This window comes from Anolis sagrei, chromosome 3 (genome assembly GCF_037176765.1).
Source record: "Anolis sagrei isolate rAnoSag1 chromosome 3, rAnoSag1.mat, whole genome shotgun sequence".
In the NCBI taxonomy this organism is placed as follows: Eukaryota; Metazoa; Chordata; class Lepidosauria; order Squamata; family Dactyloidae; genus Anolis; species Anolis sagrei.
The window spans coordinates 250,323,575-250,343,607 of NC_090023.1; the positions used below are offsets into that span (position 1 = coordinate 250,323,575).

The 20,033-nt window shown below is 39.4% G+C and overlaps 1 protein-coding gene across 1 annotated transcript in view; it reads right to left on the bottom strand.

The window, feature by feature from the left end:
- The window catches only part of WDR49 (WD repeat domain 49), a 155,606-nt gene extending 137,127 nt beyond the window's left edge, over window positions 1-18,479 (bottom strand). Inside the window, exons 1-2 of the mRNA XM_060767576.2 lie at window positions 18,365-18,479; window positions 17,837-17,993 (exon numbers count right to left, since the gene is read on the bottom strand). Of these exons, the coding sequence (XP_060623559.2) occupies window positions 17,837-17,992 (156 nt within the window). The 5' untranslated portion in view covers window position 17,993; window positions 18,365-18,479. The remainder of the gene's footprint in view (window positions 1-17,836; window positions 17,994-18,364) is intronic.
- Window positions 18,480-20,033: the final 1,554 nt, after the last annotated feature.

The following is a 20,033-nucleotide window of genomic DNA, read 5'->3' on the forward strand; positions in this document are numbered from 1 at the left end:
TAAGCAGTTCAGGCTGAACACCAGTAACTAGCCCAAGGTCACCCTTTCAGTTTTATGGCTTCGTGGGGAATTGAATCTGCATTTCCCAAATCCCCATTCCATGTGCTAACCACTAAATTACAGTGGTCTTAATGTTTCTGGTTCAGGTCAGTCAAATTCTTATATTCACAGACTCTTGCAAACCCCTTTCATTTAATGATAACTTACTTAATGCAGGAGATACTCTGTATTCCACTCTGCCTCCCTTGGGTCATTCCATCTGCAGAATTACACATTTACATACAAATGTAATACTAATCTCAGAGCTAATACAGAACAGCTTCTCCCAATGATTTTTTAAAAAAGAGAATCCATGTAAATGAGACAGATGTCTCCTGGGAAGTGCCTTGCATTTAAACCATTTATTTGCTCTTTGGTAAAGTACAGCAAAGGATCACAGTGGAAAAAAATGTCCTCTTAAAAGAGGGGACAGCACTCTTCTCTCAGAGCAATTAAATTGTTTAAATCACTAAATTAGAGGAAGAAGTAAAATTATAATATTTTGATTTTCCTCTAATGGTCTTCAGTCATGATAGGGTCTTGGCAGCAATGCACACAGAGCAATATGAGAGATAAGGGATATGCATTCCTCAGGGACAGGAGTAATACCATATTTTTACCAGGTAGTTTCATTACGAGAGCCAGTATTAGGCATGGGCAATTTTGTACAGAAGTTGTGGAAGTCGTAATTAAAGTTGGCAGTTTCAGAGTTCTGAACAGTGTTCCAGAGTGAATTAGTGATTTTTAGAATCAAATCAACCTGAGCCATTGAAATCAATGGCTTGGAAGTCGATTCAGATGTCTGACTAAGATTTTTGGATGAAAGTAAGCCTAAAGTGCTTGCTTCCCAGCCAATCGGGGCTTACGTTTTGAAAAGGGGAGGGTTTATCAGTGTCTGGCAGCCATTGCTGTTCATAAGCCCAAGCACATGGCTTGCTGGCTCATTGCAGGGCAGGGAAAGAACGAGGAAGGTTGGTTGTTTTTGCTGTTGGCTTGCTGGAAGGGGAGGCAATAGGCAATCCAGCCCAGCCACAGGAGGTTTGGAGAGGAGGAGAAGGGGGAGAAGAAAGAAATGTTTTGGGGAGAGAAAGAGGGAGAAAGAAAATTGAAGAAAATGTTTGGGGGGGGGGGGGAGAGAGAGGAAATTTAATAAAGTGTGAGAAGAGAGAAAGCCTTTGAGTGCTGGGGTTTTTTTTGGAGTTCATCAGTCTGCCTTTTTGCCTTAGCTTGTTGCTTGCATTTTATGGTGCCCCCCTTCCGCCAGGAAGAAGGGAGTTGGATTAGATGACCCTTGGGGGGTTCCCTCCAACTTAGGAATCTATGAAAATGAGGAATTGGTTGATATTGGTTTCATCTTTTGGTTAATATAAGAGAAATTCATTCAAATTTTGTAATAAAAACGATTTTGTCAAAAATTTAAAAATCTACCAAAAAAAAAATCAGTAGATGTATTAATACAACTGAAAGTTGGGAGGAGTGATCCCCTATTACCTTATGTCATTTCCTAGAAAATTAATGGATTTTTTTAAAAAAATTCAATATTATTTTTTTAAATTCTTAAAAATCGGTGGGATCATCTGAACATCTTGAAATTTGATATGCTAACAGAGGAGGGTATCACTGTAGCAAGTTTCATCGGGATAGTTCAAAAACTGAGGGAGAGAGAAGCACCTGAAGTTTTCCCCACTTTGTGCTCCCCCCCCCCCCCCCACATTTCACAATTGGCTTGTTATTAACAAATTGATTTGGAAGTTTCTAAAAGTTTTTTAAAAAATCAGAAAAAATTGGAAGTGACTTTAGAATTAAATCACCAGGGCCCACTACTTTTGAATACAGGTTAGAACCATTTTTTATTGCCCATGCCTAGCCAACATGGTGTTACGGTTTGAATATGGTACTAAAACTCTTGAGACCAGGGTATGAAACCTTGCTCAACAATAGAAACCAACTGGATGACCTTGGAAAATTACAGTCTCTTAACCTCGGGCAAATGCAAAGGCAAGCCTCCTTGGAACAAATCTTACCAAAATAATAAAATGCTAGGTTACTTTATAGTCAACACAATTTGAAACTGACTTGAAGGTACACAACAAAAATGTTTCTTTAGAGAAGGGATGGGCTACTTTGGTGGGTTTAGTAGCCCCATGCACCCACTGCAGGATGGAATTCCTCCAAATGTTATAATCCTCCTCACAACTTCCTCCTTAACATTGAGGAGAAAACCAGAAGTACTCCTTCCAAACTCTAAAATAAATCTTGCTGCCCCGGCCTAGAGCATACCTTGGGTAGAAAATTATTTGCTCATATGTAAATACATGGTGGTGGTCTATCTGGGTGATCTAGCAGCCACTGTTGGATTACTCTCACAATGAAGTGTCACAGATGAGGCCCTCTCCCTCACTTTTCTCAGATATATCTGTGAGGGTGTTAAGACAGAGAGAAGGGCCTCCTCAGAAGATATTGTAATCTGAGAAGGTTTGTACAGGAACCACACATTCTTCAAAACCTGGACCAAGTCATATAGAGTATTATAGGCCATGACCAGCACTTTCCATTTTGCCCAGAAACAAGGAAGTAGCCAGTTGAGTTTTGATAACAAGATGTTGTGAGTTCCCTATAGCATCACTTAACAATGGGTTCCAGCCCTTTGAGCCAGCTGAGATTTCTAAATATTCAAAGGATTGTGTGTGTTCCAGTAAACCAAGCAGGATGTAAGGCATTTGTCATCATGGCCTATTCTAGCCCCAGTAGCTGCTCTCTTACAGTATGAAGGTAAAGAGTTAGCTGTGAAATATCTAGCTATATGATTCCAGAGTCACTGCACTGAAAAACAATGATCCTGAAAACAATTTTCTTGAATCCACAAAGTGGCTGCCTCCACACCTTAATACCTCCTGGACAAGGATTAAGACTGCAGATTTATGCAAACATTTTAAAACATAAGCTCTACAGATAAGAAAGGGATGGAGATGAGCACAGTAGAGCTGTTCTTCTTCTCCTTCTGTTCTCATTATATACTTAAGAAAATGCGTAACTGATGCAAATTTTGTTTTACAAACTGGGAACTTTTGCAAAAACAAAAAAAATCTCACCTGCTCTTGTTTTTTTTTGGGGGGGGGGTGCAAAAGCACAGATTTTCACAAATAATTGTGTATTTCAAACAACTTTTTCAATATATTAGAATTTCTACAAAAATTACATTTTGATAAGTTTTTTGCAAAAAAAAAGCTTCCCCAAATTGAAATAAATGATCAAAAATGTGCAACAACTGCTGCAACCTTCCCCTGGAGGTAGACACTGCCAAATTTATTCAGTTTTGCATGTGAGAACAAAAGGAGGGCAAATAGCAGCAAAAGAGAGGTCCCATGATCTGTAGAGGACTTTCCTTTTGCACTCAAAGATACTTCAAATGTAGACAGTCTTCAAGGTCTCTTTGCCAAGCCTAAAGTTCTGTTCCATCTGTTCCATCTAGGTACTTTTAATGGCGAAATTGTAGTTTCAGTTTCACAATTACTTCTTTGCATAAACATCATCTCTCTATTCTAGTGAGTAATCAGACTTGTGATTTGGGTCTATCACACTATCACTGAAGGTTATTCGTCTTCCAAAGTAGTCATCACAGCATGGGATACCATATTCTCTATATTTTGCCTGAAGAACATGTCTGTTCACCAGCTTCAATTCCCCAGCATTTTGTAGCTCAAATGAACATGGAAAATCCTTAAAAATAACATGTTAATCTGAAAATAACTTAAAATTAATTAAAAATAGTCAAACAGAGACTAGCATTATCAGCAGTGAAAATAGTGGCTCAAAGTGCAAGGGATTTTTAAAATTCAAATCTATAGTAGCTGTAGGCACAGATTCTCAAGAGAAACTGGACAGATATTTCAGTGATGTTCAGCATTATTTCTTTAACAGTTGGTGTCATAAATTTTCATTCTAGGATTCTGTACTATATTCCAAAATGGTAAATGGCCCCATCCAAATAGCTGGACTGAAAAAGGAAAGGAGGTATATCCTACTTAATATTCATCCATTCTAGAGGTTTGACACTTTCACAAGAAGTGCACCACCTTTTGCTTCACTGGTATATAAATATATATATTTAATACTGTGAGTGTAAACCACTATAAATCAGATTTTATGTGAAAATGTTCTGCTCTTCATTCTGCCCTTGCTGTCATCTGCTGTCATCTGCAAGCGAACTGCTTCTGCTTCCACCCACGTCTGAACAGTAGGGGCTTTTTATTCTCCCAACGGGAGTGTCTATCATGCTCAGTAGTCAGTAGTCATAGAATATATCTGCCTGAAACTGATCATTCTCAAGATGTGTGCCATGCTGAGGCTTCACAGTTGTCTAGATAAAGCAATTGATGGAATAAGGAAAGCTCATTCATACCAACACAGAGTGGGTGAAGGAGATCACAAATTGCTTGCCATAATAATGTTGAGCAGAATCCAAGCAGAAGCCATGTTATGGATACTCAAGGTTTTCAGCATTGTTTCTCAAGCAAGCATGTGGAGGGGGCAGGTAGTTATGGAGAAAAAGACTGAGATCCTGGTGTTGACTTGCACTGATAGAAGTCTCAATTTCATCGCCATTAGTCCTTTTACAACCAAGACATGGAGATAACAGGGAAATGACATTGAAAACCATCTATGTAGGAAGTAACACGGCCATCCTATCTCCTGAGCATCCAAAGCAACTTTATCTCGTAAAGGAACATCCTTTTCTATGGTCTCCTTTTCTATGGTCTCCTGTCATCACAGTGTTCTTAGTCTTTCTGCCTGTTGCCATGCCATTATCCCCTCCTCTTCTTCCACTGACAGCAAAAAGTATTTTGGAGAGATGGAGGGAACAGATGACATTCTAAAGTATTACAGTATTGTACCATAGAATAAAAAAGTTCTTTGTGAACTCTTTGAAAAAGCTAGATACATTTTGAATAAATAAGAAAACTGAAAGGGGATATAAACACACATATTCCAATGCTGGGCCTCTTCATATATTAGAGAGCTAAAGCTTGTTTTCCTCTTCCTTCAGAAGACATATATCTAATTGAATTAAGGCAGAAGAGGGTACATATTGGTTGAACAGTACAAAAAATGTATTTAAGTCAAAGACCCATTCAACAACAGAATCATGTAGGTCAGTTTTCTCAAATTGTGCTCCTCCAGGAGATTTAGACTTCAGCTCCCAGAAACCCCAGCCAGTTTACTAGCTGTTAGGAACTGTGGGAGCTGAAATCCAAAATATTTGGAGGAGAACAGTTTGAGAAACTCTGACCTAGATGAATGGTGAGTTCTTCATCACTTGCATTCAAGAAATGTGGAAGGCCTTCTCCTGGGATCCTCCTGTTTTGGAATCCATCCGTAGCTGATGGCTTCCACATCAGTGAGATGGCAAATTCACTTTGAACTTTAAAATAATTGTCTCATGTGCTGAAGAATATCTTCACATAGATCAACACTTTGGCTAGATTCCTCAATTCCTTGGTACAGTTGCCCTTTTATATCCACAGGTTCTGGATACAACCATTCACGGCTTGAAAATATTCCCCAACCACGAAAAGTAAGCAAGCAAAACAGATGAAAATTTAAATAGATTCATCATCCTTCTGATATTGAAATCACAAACTGCTACTAGGAAATTTGACTAGATGGATGGCCTATTTTTAAAAAAAACCTATCAGCACTGATTCTAATTAGGTGAGTGCTATTCATTTGAAAATGTATAATCTGCCTTCTCATATTTGGTTGCCACAAAGTATGCAGTAAAAAAGTGTATACATACACATTCACAATATAAAAATTAAAGAACATAACGGCAATAGCTTTAAAAAAATAAATAAAAGTACAGCCAGTCAATTAAAAACATAGCCAAAGGCAAGGAATATGAATCAAATATTCTACAAAGCTGTTTAAGCTACAAAGAGAATGGGTAGTGGCTTTTCAGTAATGACATTCTCACTCCTTCTCTAGACATGATGTCTGATAGAAAACATCATGTCTAGAGAAGGAGTGAGAATGTCATTACTGAAAAGCCACTACTTTTGGTAGTCACCTGGAAACAAGTGCAATTAAGGGAGATCTGAACTGATAGGCCATATTCAAAAGAAGAAATGTAGTCATCTGAACAATTCGGAAGTATATCCCATTGAGCCAAATGAACCTTACTCTCAGGACTTTAAGCTCTGTACAGGACTTGGAAATACCCTGAAACCCAGTCCAGTGCTTACTAAAGATAAGTAATGGTGATGTAAGTTGTTATCCTATGAGAAAATGTTACAATACTCTGTACTGTTTAGCTTGTATGGGGAAAAGATAACTGAGGATAACATGACAGAAGTGTGTGAAATCATACATACTTCTGTCATGTATGGAAAAAGTTGGGAGGACCGATGATTTCCTTCCCATTCTTATAACACTAGAAGCTGTAGTCTTCCACAGAAAACTAAATGCTGGGAGGATTCAAAATAGTTAAATGGAAGTTCTTCTTCCACAACACATAGTTAAATAGAGAACTCAGTGCCACAAAATGCAATGATGGCTGTCAACTAGACAGCTATAAAAACAAATTGAGAAAATCAGGAAAATTATGTCATCAGTGCAGGCCGTAGTCAGGATTTCGTTCAGGGGGGGGGGGGCTAAAAAATTTTCAGGGGGGGGTTTCGGGGGGGGGGGGCCTGAGTTTCGGGGGGGGGGCTGAGTCTGAGTGAAAGAGGGTCTAGCCCTAGCAAACCTTTTTGTATCATTACCCCAATACCCCCATGCATATGAGATATATTGAGTATGGTGATCAGATCATGATATGAATAAACATAACAGTTTAAATAATGCACCAATAAGGCCTTTTCGCGAACCACCATGAAAATTTCGGGGGGGGGTGGGGGCTGAAGCCCCTCGAGCCCCCCCCCCCCCCCCCCCACCCCCGGCTACATGCCTGCATCAGTGCCTACTAGAATGGCCATGTTGTCTCCAGTATTGGAGATATTATGCCTCTGTATATCAATTATAGATGAATGCAAGAGAAGAGTAAAGTCGGTCCTCTGTATTCCACAGATTCTGTACCCATGATTCAACCATCCATGTCTTGAAAATATTCCCCACCAAAAAAGAAAAACAAAATCAAGCAATAAAATGAAATATAAGGGACACCATTTTGCTATAACATTGCATATATTAGTCACATGTACTATCCATAATATATATGTCTTTAATTTCACCACCACAATTTTTTCCAAATGCAGACCTATCAACTTTGCCCCCCCCCCCACAAATTCTCATTTTGTGTGTAAGTGGTGCTTGCTCACCCCAACCACCCAATAAATCCTTAGAACCAGGAGTTTTGAGAGGAATAGGACATATTGTAAGAATAGTGTTAACATAATAAACAAACTATGCAAAAACACATTTTGTAAGTATCCATCGTGTTCTAAAGTGTGATGGCCTGCAGAAATGAGGCTTCTCCTGCATATTTAGCTAACCTAGCCAATAGAAATATAGTGTCAAGTTAGAAGGAAATAATATAGCCAATCTCTTCTGCTTTGATCAGACCTCACCTGGAAAACTGGATCCAGTTCTGGGCACCACAATTCAAGAAGGATATTAACAAGTTGAAAAACATCCAAAAGAAGGTGATCAAAATGGCAAAAGGAAGCCATACCCTGTGATGAGCAGCTTAGGAAGCTGAATGTGTTTAGCCTGGGACAAGATAAGGTTAAGAAGGGCATCATAGCCATGCGTAAATATTTGAAAGGACATCATACTAAAGATGGAACAAGCTTGTTTTCTGCTACTCCAGAAACTGGGACATGGAGCAATGGATTCAGACTACAGGAAAAGAGATTCCACCCAAACTTCGGAAAGAACTTCCTGATGGTAAAAGCTGCTCAACAGTGGAATATGCTGTCTTGGAGCGTGATTAAGTCTTCTTCTCTGGAGGTTTTTCAGAAGAGGCTGGATGGCCATCTGTTGGGAATACTTTAATTGTATTTTTCTGCATGGCAGGGGTATGGATTGAATGACACTATGAATCTAATCAACCACAGCCCTCAGATGAGAAGGGCTTATTTATGTGCTATTTTATGGGTTGGTTTTTATGTGTTATGTGTATTGTTATTGGATTTGTGTTGTTTTAAGATGTTGGATGCTGCTTTGGGGCCCTTGATGGAAGAAAAGTGGGATGCAAATAAAGATTATTATTGTTGTTATTATTATTATTATTATTATTATTATTATTGGAAAAATTTTTGAGGGTTGGCTGTTTTAACTGTCAGTTGGTTTTGCTTTTGGAAAAAAGTTAAGGAGGGAACTAGTAGTAGATTATCTGTAGTAAAATCTCAAAAGGAGATTGAGGATGAGAATTCAGAAGGGATTAAAATAGGTACAAAATATAACTTTGAAATAAGTAGAAAGTTAGCATTTATGCCAAACATTTTGAGGTTGCCTTTGGTTTTTTTAAAAAAATTAACTTGTTGTTTTACTGTTTTAAGTTCCACCAAATGTCTCTTCCATACAATTGTAATGTCACTTTGATACCACCTTAATTGTCAAGCTCCTAGCTGTGAAATCCTAGGGCTTGAATTTGATGACATATTTAAAATTCTCTGCCAGAAAGCTCCATCACTACATAAAGCTCCAAATCTGGAGATTTTGTAGAGCGTAGCCATGACTGTTAAAGTCATATCAAACAATATCTCTGAAAGAGATCTAAGGGTTATTCCTTTAAGGAGATGGTGAGGTTATGGATCATGAACACACAAACCTGAACCTGCAAAGAATGCATCATTTTATTGTTGGGATGTTTTTAGTGGTTGTTTAAATCTATATATTTAATTTGCTGGATATGTGTTGTATGGCATTGAATTGTGCTTTTATGTGTGCTGCTCCGAGTCTCCTTCGGGGTAAGAAGGATGGGATACAAATATAGCAAATAAATAAATATTAAATATGTGTTCAAAGTGGTAGACCCAAGGTCCACAGTTAATTAACACAAGATGCAGTTTAAGGTACATTGCAGAAGTCTGTGGTAGAAGTCTAGCATTAAGATTCAGTGTGATCAATTTGGTGTAGACAATCTGCCATATAAATAAGCAATAAAAGCACGGAAAGGAATTTCCATTGATAACTCTCCACATGTAATTTCCTGTAAGGGCATTTTTCTCTGCTCACATTGCTTCAGTGTTTGCATGCCTAGCAGAAATTTGACCTTTGATCTTTCCTCCCACTGTGTCATAGGAAAAGTATTGGTTTTATGCATGTCATTATATAGATGCATGAACCTTAGCAGGAGTACTCAGTTGGCAACCCTATATCTGACTGTCAATAGCTGGCAGAAAAAGCTGGTCTCTCTACCCCTTGGTAGATGGTTTTACATTGCTACCCATCCACACTGACCTCTGCCCAGTCTTTTTCCATTGAAAAGCTGACAATCGCAAAGGCCTTTGAATGAGAACCCTGCAGGTGATCTGAAATGGATCTGTCAGTGAGGAAAAGACAATTTTCTTGCTCTATTAAATCTCAGAAACAAGACTTTCCCTTCTGATTTGCCTGCTGGCTGCTCTGTTCAAGATCCCCCCCTTTGCAAAACGCAAGGAACAACTCAGCTTGAAAGTGGAGCTGATAGAAAAGGGGTTCATTGTCTCCTTGACCCTCCTTTGTCAGGGGATGCTGCTCAAGAAAGGATGCCAGCCACGTTCCTATCATTTCCTGCCAAGCTACAGCATGCTATATCTGGATACCGGCACCTCCCATCAGCTGAATAAAGCTCACAGAGAGAGAAAGGGCAGAGTATGGAAGGGATGCTATTGTAGTCACAATCACCCCAATTAAACCCAATTTAAACCACAGGCCTGACATACTGCAGTAATTGGAGATCAAAAGCCTTGGTCCTTCTGCTTTAGCTCATTCTGCTTCTCCCTTACTGAAGCACGGGTTAATGCCAGAGGTCTTGCAATGGTACTTCGGATGCATCATGGATGCAGCCAAGGCAAAATCAAAGGATATATATATATATATATATATATATATATATATATATATATCTTTCTCCCTGTGTGCAAACTATGACCCATTGCTACCAACCACAAGAGCTCAGAGGTCATGTGAAGCACACCAAAAGGAAGGAAAACGTATTTAATGAAGGAATAATCCATATTACTTCATACTTCAGAACTTAAATCATGACAACTGGACACAAGGAAGCCTGGAAACGAAACCTATGGAAATAACAAAGGATTATAAACTTTCAAGTATAGGCAATCTCCAAATTATGAACAATATAAGTTCTGTAGGTTGAATTTGTCTGTAAGTCAGAAGAGGTATATTTCAAGTGTAACTCCAGCCAAATATATGCTTTGGATAGCACAGAAAATGGTTAACACCCCTATGGTGTTTGACTGCTGTCTGTGCTTGTTTAGAAGATTTCACCTCATTTTCTATCCCTGTGATAATTGGATTTTGAAAAATTTGGCTTGTTGTGGAAACAAGGATTGGTGAGCAAGCTTCAGTTCGTACACCTTTTCCCCATGATAACTCTTTCATGGGTGAATTTCTGAGGAGGTTTCTCTCACTTCCTGTTGTCTCCCTCTGTTCTTAACTATGAGTAGTCTGTAAGTCAGATGTTTGTAACTTAGTGACTACCTGTATTCCAGTGGGTCCTGAGAGCACATTTTCTGAAAAGTGATTCTATCTACAGAGAGCTACCACTGAAAATTGTCTATGTTGCCTCTTCAACCTATACTATCCATTTTATTTTATAGAAGGGGCTTTTCAATTTGGAGAGCATTCCCTCCAAATTGAAAAGCCTACTTTGCTGGTAAATAGAGGAGGCATCCCCTTGGATACTGAAATCAATAAAGCATACGCAATTTTGATAAGAGCCAGAGTGATATAATGCTTGAGCACTAACAGAAAGACTCCAGGAGGCCAAGATTCAAAGCTTCTCTCAAGAAACTCACTGCATGACTTTGGGCAAGACACAATCTCTCAGCTTGAGAGAAAGACAATGACAAACTTTACATTAAAGTCACCAAGAGTTGGGGCTGACTTGAAGGTAAACAACAAGCCTTCTAAAATGGCTCATTTGCTCACTGGGATGATTTTTAGGGGAGTTAATATATAAAGGGTCAGTGTAGTATAGTCGTTTGATGATGGTGGGCAGCAGGATTCAAATCCCTACCATGGAAACCTGATGGGTGATCTCAGGCAAACCCTTTCTTGACCTCAGAGGAAGGCAATGGCAAGTTTTCCCTGAACAATTATTTCCAAGAAAACCCATTTCCATAAGTTACAAAAAATTTGAAGGCATACAACACACATACAGACTGAATAACCAAAATCCAAATTCCAAAATCCTTTAAAACCATCTACCTGGATGTCTGATACTGTGGCCTCTTTGCTTTCTAATGATTCATGCACAAAATTGCTAAAATATTGTGTAGAAAATTATCTTCAAAGGCTATGCACATAAGATATCTATGAAATCTAAATAGATTTAGTGTTTAGCATTGGGTCCCATCCAGGGCCATAGCCAGAAAAAAATTGTGTGCATGTGTGTGTGTGGAGAGGGATTGAATTTTTTTTTAGGTAATCATGAAAAGTAACACAAATTTATTTAAATAGTTCATTCTATATTTTTATATAGTCTTAAATCAATTTTCTATTTCAGTTACAAAGTGAAAATGACTGTTAATTGATAACTTATAGTTACAAAAGAATACCACAACATCTGTTGGAAAGACTTGAAAACTGTGTCAATACACTTGGAGAGAAATCAAAGCTCCATTGAAAAACTTCGGTGGACACTCAAGAGTGCAAGTCCAGTCAGTCTTCCTTGCCCTATTGTGCTTCTTATGTATGTTTTCAAACATTTAAAAGTTGAAAACAGCGTATATAGAGGCATAGCAATGGGACCCTACTATCTGGAAAAGGGGAGGAGGGGAACAAGGAGGGAAAGGCCTAATTCCCCATTAGGAACCTGCTTCCTACCTCATGCTGAAGCAAAGAGCACAGCAGGGGGGCCGAGCAGCCTTCAATAGCCTGCAGTTCTGCCCATGTCAACCACCCCCACCAAGTCTGGTCTCCTTGAGGACCTTCAACCCCCTCTCCCCCCCCCCTCCAGCCTTAGGCTTTGCCTGCCAATTTGGGGTGGGCCAACTTGGTTGCTTCCACTATATGGGCTATTGCTGCAACTAATGACAGAGTGAATAAATTGTCAAAATTTGCTTGAGATAGTGCTTGCAGTTCTGGAGGGACTTGTTTATTTTTTTATTCTCATAGACTTAGCATGGGGATTTGGTTAAACAGCCCTTGTCCCATCTCTAAGATGTTTTCAAATCTTCCAAAATAAATCCAAAGAACTTCTGTTTCCAAGTATTTCAGATATGGGATACTTGTATTAGGATATATGAAAAACTTGATCAAAACACTTGCACTATTTTTGGCTTTCAAGTAATATCTTAAAGAAAATACAACCTAGAGTGCATTGTAGTAAACAAAGCTGCAGAATCTCAATCAGACATAATTGGAGAAATGAAAACAATCTGGGTAAAAGCTCCTAGATCCATTCCAACTCTGGTGCTAAGAATGGCTGCAAGCAACTTTGTCACTAATGGGCTTTGCAAACTCTTCACAGCATGCTGCCAAATTAAAGATGTAAAGAACACATACATTTTTTTCTGAGACTTTGAGGAGAAAAGGTATCTCAACTTCTTGAGACCTCCTGTTGGAAAAAAGCCAGTCACCATGAAACTAATTCTCTCCCCCCCCCCCCAATCTTTATTTATTTATTCAATTTGCATTTTGAGCCTACAGAAGAGATACTATCAAATCCTTCAGAGCTTTCAGAAATACTTCGGATTCCATGTGTTTTTTCATATTACACAATTATAGCATTGTGATTCCACTTTGACTGTTTATAGCTGCTTCGTACAGAATCCTGGGATTTGTCTGAAGAAGTATTACAACTATATGGCTGAGAATTCTAAATGTGCTATTGTTCTCCACCTTCAAGTCATTTCTGACCTATGGTGACCATAAGAAAAGCTACCACAGGGTTTAACAAAAACATTTGTTCAAAGTGGATTTGTCTTTGCTTTCCTTTGAAGCAGAAAAAAGGTGTCTTGTCTAACATCACCCATGGCTGAGCAGAAATTTGAACCCTGGTCTCTGGAATCATAGTTCAGTGCTTAAACCATTACACCATGCTAACTCTTCAAGAATTTTAAGTACAGTTCCTTAAACTGTAAATCACTTGATACCATAGGGAGATGTTATGGCAGTTAAAGTGAAATCATAGAATTAGAGCTACGTGGTATGAAAGGCTTCCATGATTCTAATTATACACTGAGTCACCTTGGGTCCTATTCAGGAGAAAGGCAAGTCAATAAAGAAATGAAGGCTCCCTTGCTGGGAGAGCCTCTGCAACAGCTTGCCCAATAGCTAGGAATTCTGGAAGCTGAAGTCCAAAATACCTGGAGGGCCACAGGTCTGACACCACTGCTGTGGACTGAATGCAGTTTAACACCACTTTAACTGCCATGGTTCAATGCTATGAATCTGTGGGAGTTATGGTTTGATGAGGCACCAGCATTCTTTGGCAGAGAAGGCTAAAGACCTCATAAAACTAAAACTCCCATGAATTTATAGCATTGAGCCATGGCAGTTAAAGTGGTGTTAAACTGCATTCAGTCCACAGCAGTGGTGTCAGACCTGTGGCCCTCCAGTTGTGTCAAATTGCATTATTCTACAATTATTCTACAATGTAGATGCACCATTAGTGACTCTTACTGTGCAACCAGAAAGTAGACTCCACACACACACACACACACACACACATAAAGCTGCAAGCCAATGTGCATAATTTCACTCTAAATTCTTTGCCAGGAAGAAAATTTTAGGAAATTGGTGGCTAATTCACAACACGTCCAGGTATTGCTATTTAAAATAATTTACTTTTTAAAATCAGGTACTTGTAAACATTGACATCATGACTGGTGAGTAGAACTTTCCTCATGGTATCACAATTCACTCATGGAGCCCCCAGTGGCGCAGTGGGTTAAACCCCTGTGCCGGCAGGACTGAAGACCGACAGGTCGCAGGTTCAAATCCGGGGAGAGGAGGATGAGCTCCCTCTATCAGCTCCAGCTCCTCATGCGGAGACATGAGAGAAGCCTCTCACAAGGATGATAAAAACATCATATCATCCGGGCGTCCCCTGGGCAATGTCTTTGCAGACGGCCAATTCTCTCACACCAGAAGCGACTTGCAGTTTCTCAAGTCGCTCCTGGCACAACAAAAGAAAATTTACTCATTAAAATTATTTAAATTATTGTAGCATTCATTAGTTTGGCTTGATTTCTAATATTCAGTTCCTTAACCCAGGTTTGTCGGTGTTCTTTTAATGAAACACTTCTCCATGTTCCTTTCAGAAAAAGGTATGTTACCTTTGACAACACTAACCTTTCTCTATGCTCTTCAAATGTGGCAGGAGCAAGGAGGTCATATATAAGAATAGGAAATTGGAAGCAGCTGATAAAATGAGTCCCGAAAAGAAAACTTCTGGGAAGTTGGGTATCATCAAGCCAGAGATTTACAAGCAGAGCCACATTTTTACTCACTTAGCTGGCCGCCAGAATAAGAAAATAAAGCTAGAAACAAAAAATAGGTCCCATTTCAAACTGCTTAGAATCCTGTGTTGTCAAGGCTTTCATGGCCGGAATCACGGGGTTGCTGTGAATTTTCTGGGATGTATGGCCATGTTCCAGAAACATTCCCTTCTGATATTGCACCCAATCTATGGCAGGCATCCTCAGAAGTTGTGAGGTCTGTTGGGAAGTAGGCAAGTGGGGTTATATATCTATGGAAAGTCCAGGGTGGGAGAAAGAACTCTTGTCTGTCTGAGGATAAGAGAGATCCTCTCACCTCTGCAATAGTCTACTGTATACCATGCAGCTGTGGACAAGTTTACATAGGGAGGACTAAATGAATATTGCCCAAACACGAATCAAGGAACATGAAAGGCACTCCAGAGTAATTCAACCAGAGAAGGCAGCCATAGCAGAGCACTTGATGAACCAACCTGGACACAGCATATTATTTGAGAACACAGAAATGCTAGACCACTCTAACAACTACCATGTCAGACTACACAGAGAAGCCATTAAAATCCACAAGTATATGGACAATTTTAACAGAAAAGAGGAAACCATGAAAATGAATAAAATCTGGCTACAAGTATTAAAAAAAAAACCTTAATTCAGGACAATAAATAAAGAGCAACACTCAGAAAGCAGGGGAATTTCAGACAAGAAACAATCAGGGCCAGCTAATCACCACCCAACAAAGAATTCCTCAGGCAGGAAGCAGCAAAGCTTTGAAGCTGCAATGGTATTCAATGCTAATCAAGGTGATCAATTGCAACATCCACACTTGCCTCAAACAGACAAGAGTTCTTTCTCCCACACTGGACATTCCAGAGATATAAACCCCACTTGCCTAGTTTCCAACAAACCTCACCTCTGAGGATTCCTGCCATAGATGTGGGTGAAGCATCAGGAGAAAATGCTTCTGGAACATGGCCATACAGCCCAGAAAACTCACAGCAATCCAGTGCTTAGAAATCTTTAGAAGTTTAGAGGGACAACACTATAGCAACATTGTGTGTGTGTGTGTGTGTGTGTGTGTGTCTTTAAGTCACATGTCCCTGTCAACCTATGACCACCAATGACTCTCGTAGGGCTTTATTAGGCAAGGAAAAATTGGAAGTAAATTTTTGCCAATTCCTTCCTCTGAAATACAGCCTACAGTACCTGGTATTCATTGGTGGTCTCCCACTAAAATGCATACCAGAGCTGACCCTGTTTAGCTTCCATCATCAGATGGGATCTTGAGCCTTTAGTGCAGTGTTTCTAAAATTCTGTTCCTCTAGGTGTTTTGGATTTTAGCTTCCAGAAATCCCAGCCAGCTTTCCAGCTGATAGGTATTGTGGGAGCTGAAGTCCAAAACATCTGGAGGAGCGGAGTTTGAGAAACAGTGCTTTAGTGTAATCAGTTGCTGTCATGACAGCATGATTGATGTGACTTCCATGGGTTCTGCTTTTATTTATTTTAATTTTTTTAGGAGTGTGTGATGTGTTTATTATTATGATTATTATTATGATTATTTGCAGAGGTCCAGCCCAGATGCAGAGAGAGAGAATGAGCGTATAGGGGCAGATCCTGCTCTCATGGGTTCTACTTTTAGATCAGTGGTTCTTAACCTGTGGGTTAAGGTGTTTTGGCCTACAACTCCCAGAATTTCCTGCCCTTTTACCAGCTGTTAAGATTCCTGGGAGCTGAAGGCCAAAACATCTGAGGGCTCACAGGTTGAGAACCACTGTTTTAGAGGGAACAACACCCATGAGCCCTCTGAGTTCGATATCCAAAGCTTTTGGAGCCAGCTTTATTTGATTTGTTTTGTATATACCTACCGTTTTGTGGTAGGCTTCAACATTAGCTGCGAGGCACACTTTAGAGACTTTCTCCCCTCTTTTCCACCACACCATTCTGCTCCTCTGCTTTTTGCAAGCCTTTAAAATGGACGAACACTATCCTTTTTCCTTTCTTTCATTTGTGTGCAAGATACAACTGAAAGTGGTCATTTATTTTCATAGGTGCCAGGTCTGAGCTCCATGCTTTTGTGTGCTTAGATTATAAAGCACCATCTTCCCCCTCACCAAAACACACACCACCAATCTCCTCCTCCTCCTCTCTGATAACACTTTTTAAAAGACATGGGCCTCTGGAGTCTTATTTATCAAACGCTCGTACCCTTTGAGCTGACAACTTCTTCCAGATACATATGTTTATTTCAGGTTTTCTTTCAGATTGGTTCACTTGTATCCAAGAATTCTATTGCTTTCTCTTAATCTCAGTGAGTGCAGGATACTGGATTTACTCAGTTGGACAGGTTTAGATGGCTCTAGGAAGTTAAAGGGCACATTAATTCTCCAAGAGAATTAATTCTCAAGGAGAGCATTTTCATCTTGTTCTCAGGCCATTATAGTTAGAAAAGAAGCCTTTAGTAACAACAGGAGGTGGGCTACAACTATTTCCTGATCACTTTCTATTTTTTTAAAAAGGCTTCTTCCAGGCTAAATGTGGCCCAGGAGGATTCAAAACATTGTGAAAATGCCACTGTGCGACTGAGAAAAGCTCCAAACATTTTTTCTCCAACTATTTGGAGAAAATATGGTTGATTGGGGGGGGGGGGGGGGGGGACAGCAAAGAGGCCAAAGAAATACTCTATACCAAGGTATCAAACTCATTTTCACCAAGGATCACAACAGCTTTATGATTGTTCTCAAAGTGCTGTTTGTAATTGTCAGACTATATGAATGTAATTATGTTGCCCTGGCACTGAAAGCCTCATGAGCCATATATTATGTAGTGGACTGGATTCGGCCTGTGGACCTTGCGTTTGACAGTGACACATGCCATAAAGGCTGCATGGCTTCCACCAGTCATAGTCATATTGAGATACAAATCACTTGTATCTTGATCCAGCTGTTGTCAGACAATAAATGCAGCATGCCTATCAGCAGAATGCTTGCATTCTCCATGTACATCAAAATAATAGACAAACCAAGAAGGTTAACTGTAGCCAACTAGTTCATGATGGGTGTTATCTCAAAATCTAAAGCCTTGTTGCCGTGTTCTTCCCATGCCATCTCTTCTCCCTCTCTTCTGCCTCAATAATAATTAAAATCAGGCAAGAAATGGTAGCTCTCCAGTTTGGCTGATCATTTACCCACCTGAAAAAGCTCTTGCATTTTCCTGAAATCATGAATAGTCAGTCTGTTTTCAAGTTGTTCCAGACTTCTTGCAGTCCCAGAGTCTTTGGTCCTGTTTGGAGGCTGCTCTGCAATCTTGTCCATTGCTTTTTTTGGCTCCAAAGGCTTGTTACTCATGCTTAAATGAATGTAAATCAATACATTACCAATTTGCTTCTCTCCTTGGCTGATATGCCCTTTTGAAATGTTTTTTTTTTTTCTTGGCACATCAACTATCCCAAATTATGATAGTAAAGTCTCTGGAATATCAAAAGGGATTTAAATAGGAAACAATCCAAAGAACTAAGCACAGGCTTTGGTCACAATGTTTTCATATGTATCTTTATAGATTAAACATTTGCCCTGGGATACAGTATGTGTAAACAAGAAAGCATAAGCAGCTTTCTTTCATGATAGGGAAACAGAACCAAGCAAATTTATAATAATTTACAGTTTGTTTCTGGAAAAGTAATAGAAGCTATTCACCCATAGAAAATCCATGTTGCTTACCTTGTTGGTACCACTGTGTTATTTATTTTGATTAAAAGTCCATTATCTTTTCTGAACACACACACAATGAACTTCAGAAACTCCTTGCTCCTGAGTACAAAGCTGACACTAAGAGCATTTCTGGGATGTTTGGAGTGGCCAGATTCCCTTTTCTTTTAGCATACAAAGCGTTCCTTAGCAACCTTGCACAACACTAGCTCCCTCCCTCTCCTAGTAAGTGGCTGAAATAAAGAACTTGCTTGGTTATGCTTAGGGAAAATCTCTCAGTAATTGATTTTGACTAATGGTGACCCCATGATTGAGAGACCTCCAAATCATCCTATCACCAACTGCCCTGTTCAGGACTTGGAAACTGTCATGGCATCCTTGATTGAATTTATTCCTCTGAAATGTGGTCTTTTCTTTTCCTACTGCCTTCTGTTTTACGTATTGTTTTTTTCTAGTGAATCATGTCTTCTTATGAAATGCCCATTTTTTAGTTCAGTTATATGGACTTGTGGGGAGAGTTCAAACTTGATTTGCTCAAGTATCCACTTATTTCCCTTTTAGGAGGCCCATGGTATAACCATAGACCTCTTATCCAGCATCAGATATCAAATGAGTTGATACTTTTCCTGTCATTTTCACTATCCAGCTTTCAGAATCATACATAGAAATTGGAAACATGACACAAAAAACCCTAACTTAGTGTTCAGTGATGTATCTTGCCATTTCAGAATCTTGTCTAGTTCTTTCATAGTTGCCTTCCAAGTGCTAGTCTTCTTCTGATTTCTTGACTCTAGTCTCCACTCTGATTAATGATTGAGAGATCTCAGCATGCAAGTTAAACAGAAAAATTGATAAGAGGCAGTCCTATCTGGCCTTCTTGCCAATTGGGAACTATTCCAATTCTCTGTATTTTGTTCTAACAGTAGCCTCCTGCACACCAGAACAATAAATTGTTGTGGCATATTTATTCCTTTAAGAAAGATCCATAGTTTTTCATGGTCTATACAGCCAAAGGCTTTGCTATAATCTATAAAGCACAGATTGATTTTCTTTTGAAATTCTTTGGTGCTTGTTAATGTGCAGTTCCACAAACCTGGCAGGGCTACAAGTCATTAGGAGTTCTGGTGTGATATAAGACACAGAGTTGAAGGAGACTCTGTACTGTGCTATTTTATTTGCAGAAAAGGCTTACTATTATAGCATATTGTGGCAAATCTTTACAAGGCCCTCTCTCCATGAATAATTCTTAGAAGCATCAACATCAGCAGAGAAGTTCAGAGCCTTGCTCTAATAGGTGTCTTTGCCCAGTTTTTACCCATCTGCTCTCATCTGCCCCCATTCAGCTGGGACTGTTCAGACAAGAATACTTTCTCTTCCTTACTTTACATAATCACCTCTTCTTTGACTGAAGTTTGGCTACACACTGACATGGGAATAAGCTGCGTTGAGCACAGGAAGGCTTACCTCTGAGTAACTGTGAGCTGCAGAAGTGCAATCCAATGCTGGCTTTAAAATCAAAAGGATTTACTTTTGACGAAGCATGCATACAATAAGCCTGCACAGAGAAGTGCAAAAGCGGAGCTCATACAATGGAAGGAAATGCTTAAAATATGCCCTTTAGGAGTCTGAACAAGATGCAAACACCGAGCTTTCTCTGACGGTAAAACAGACTGTTTTGATC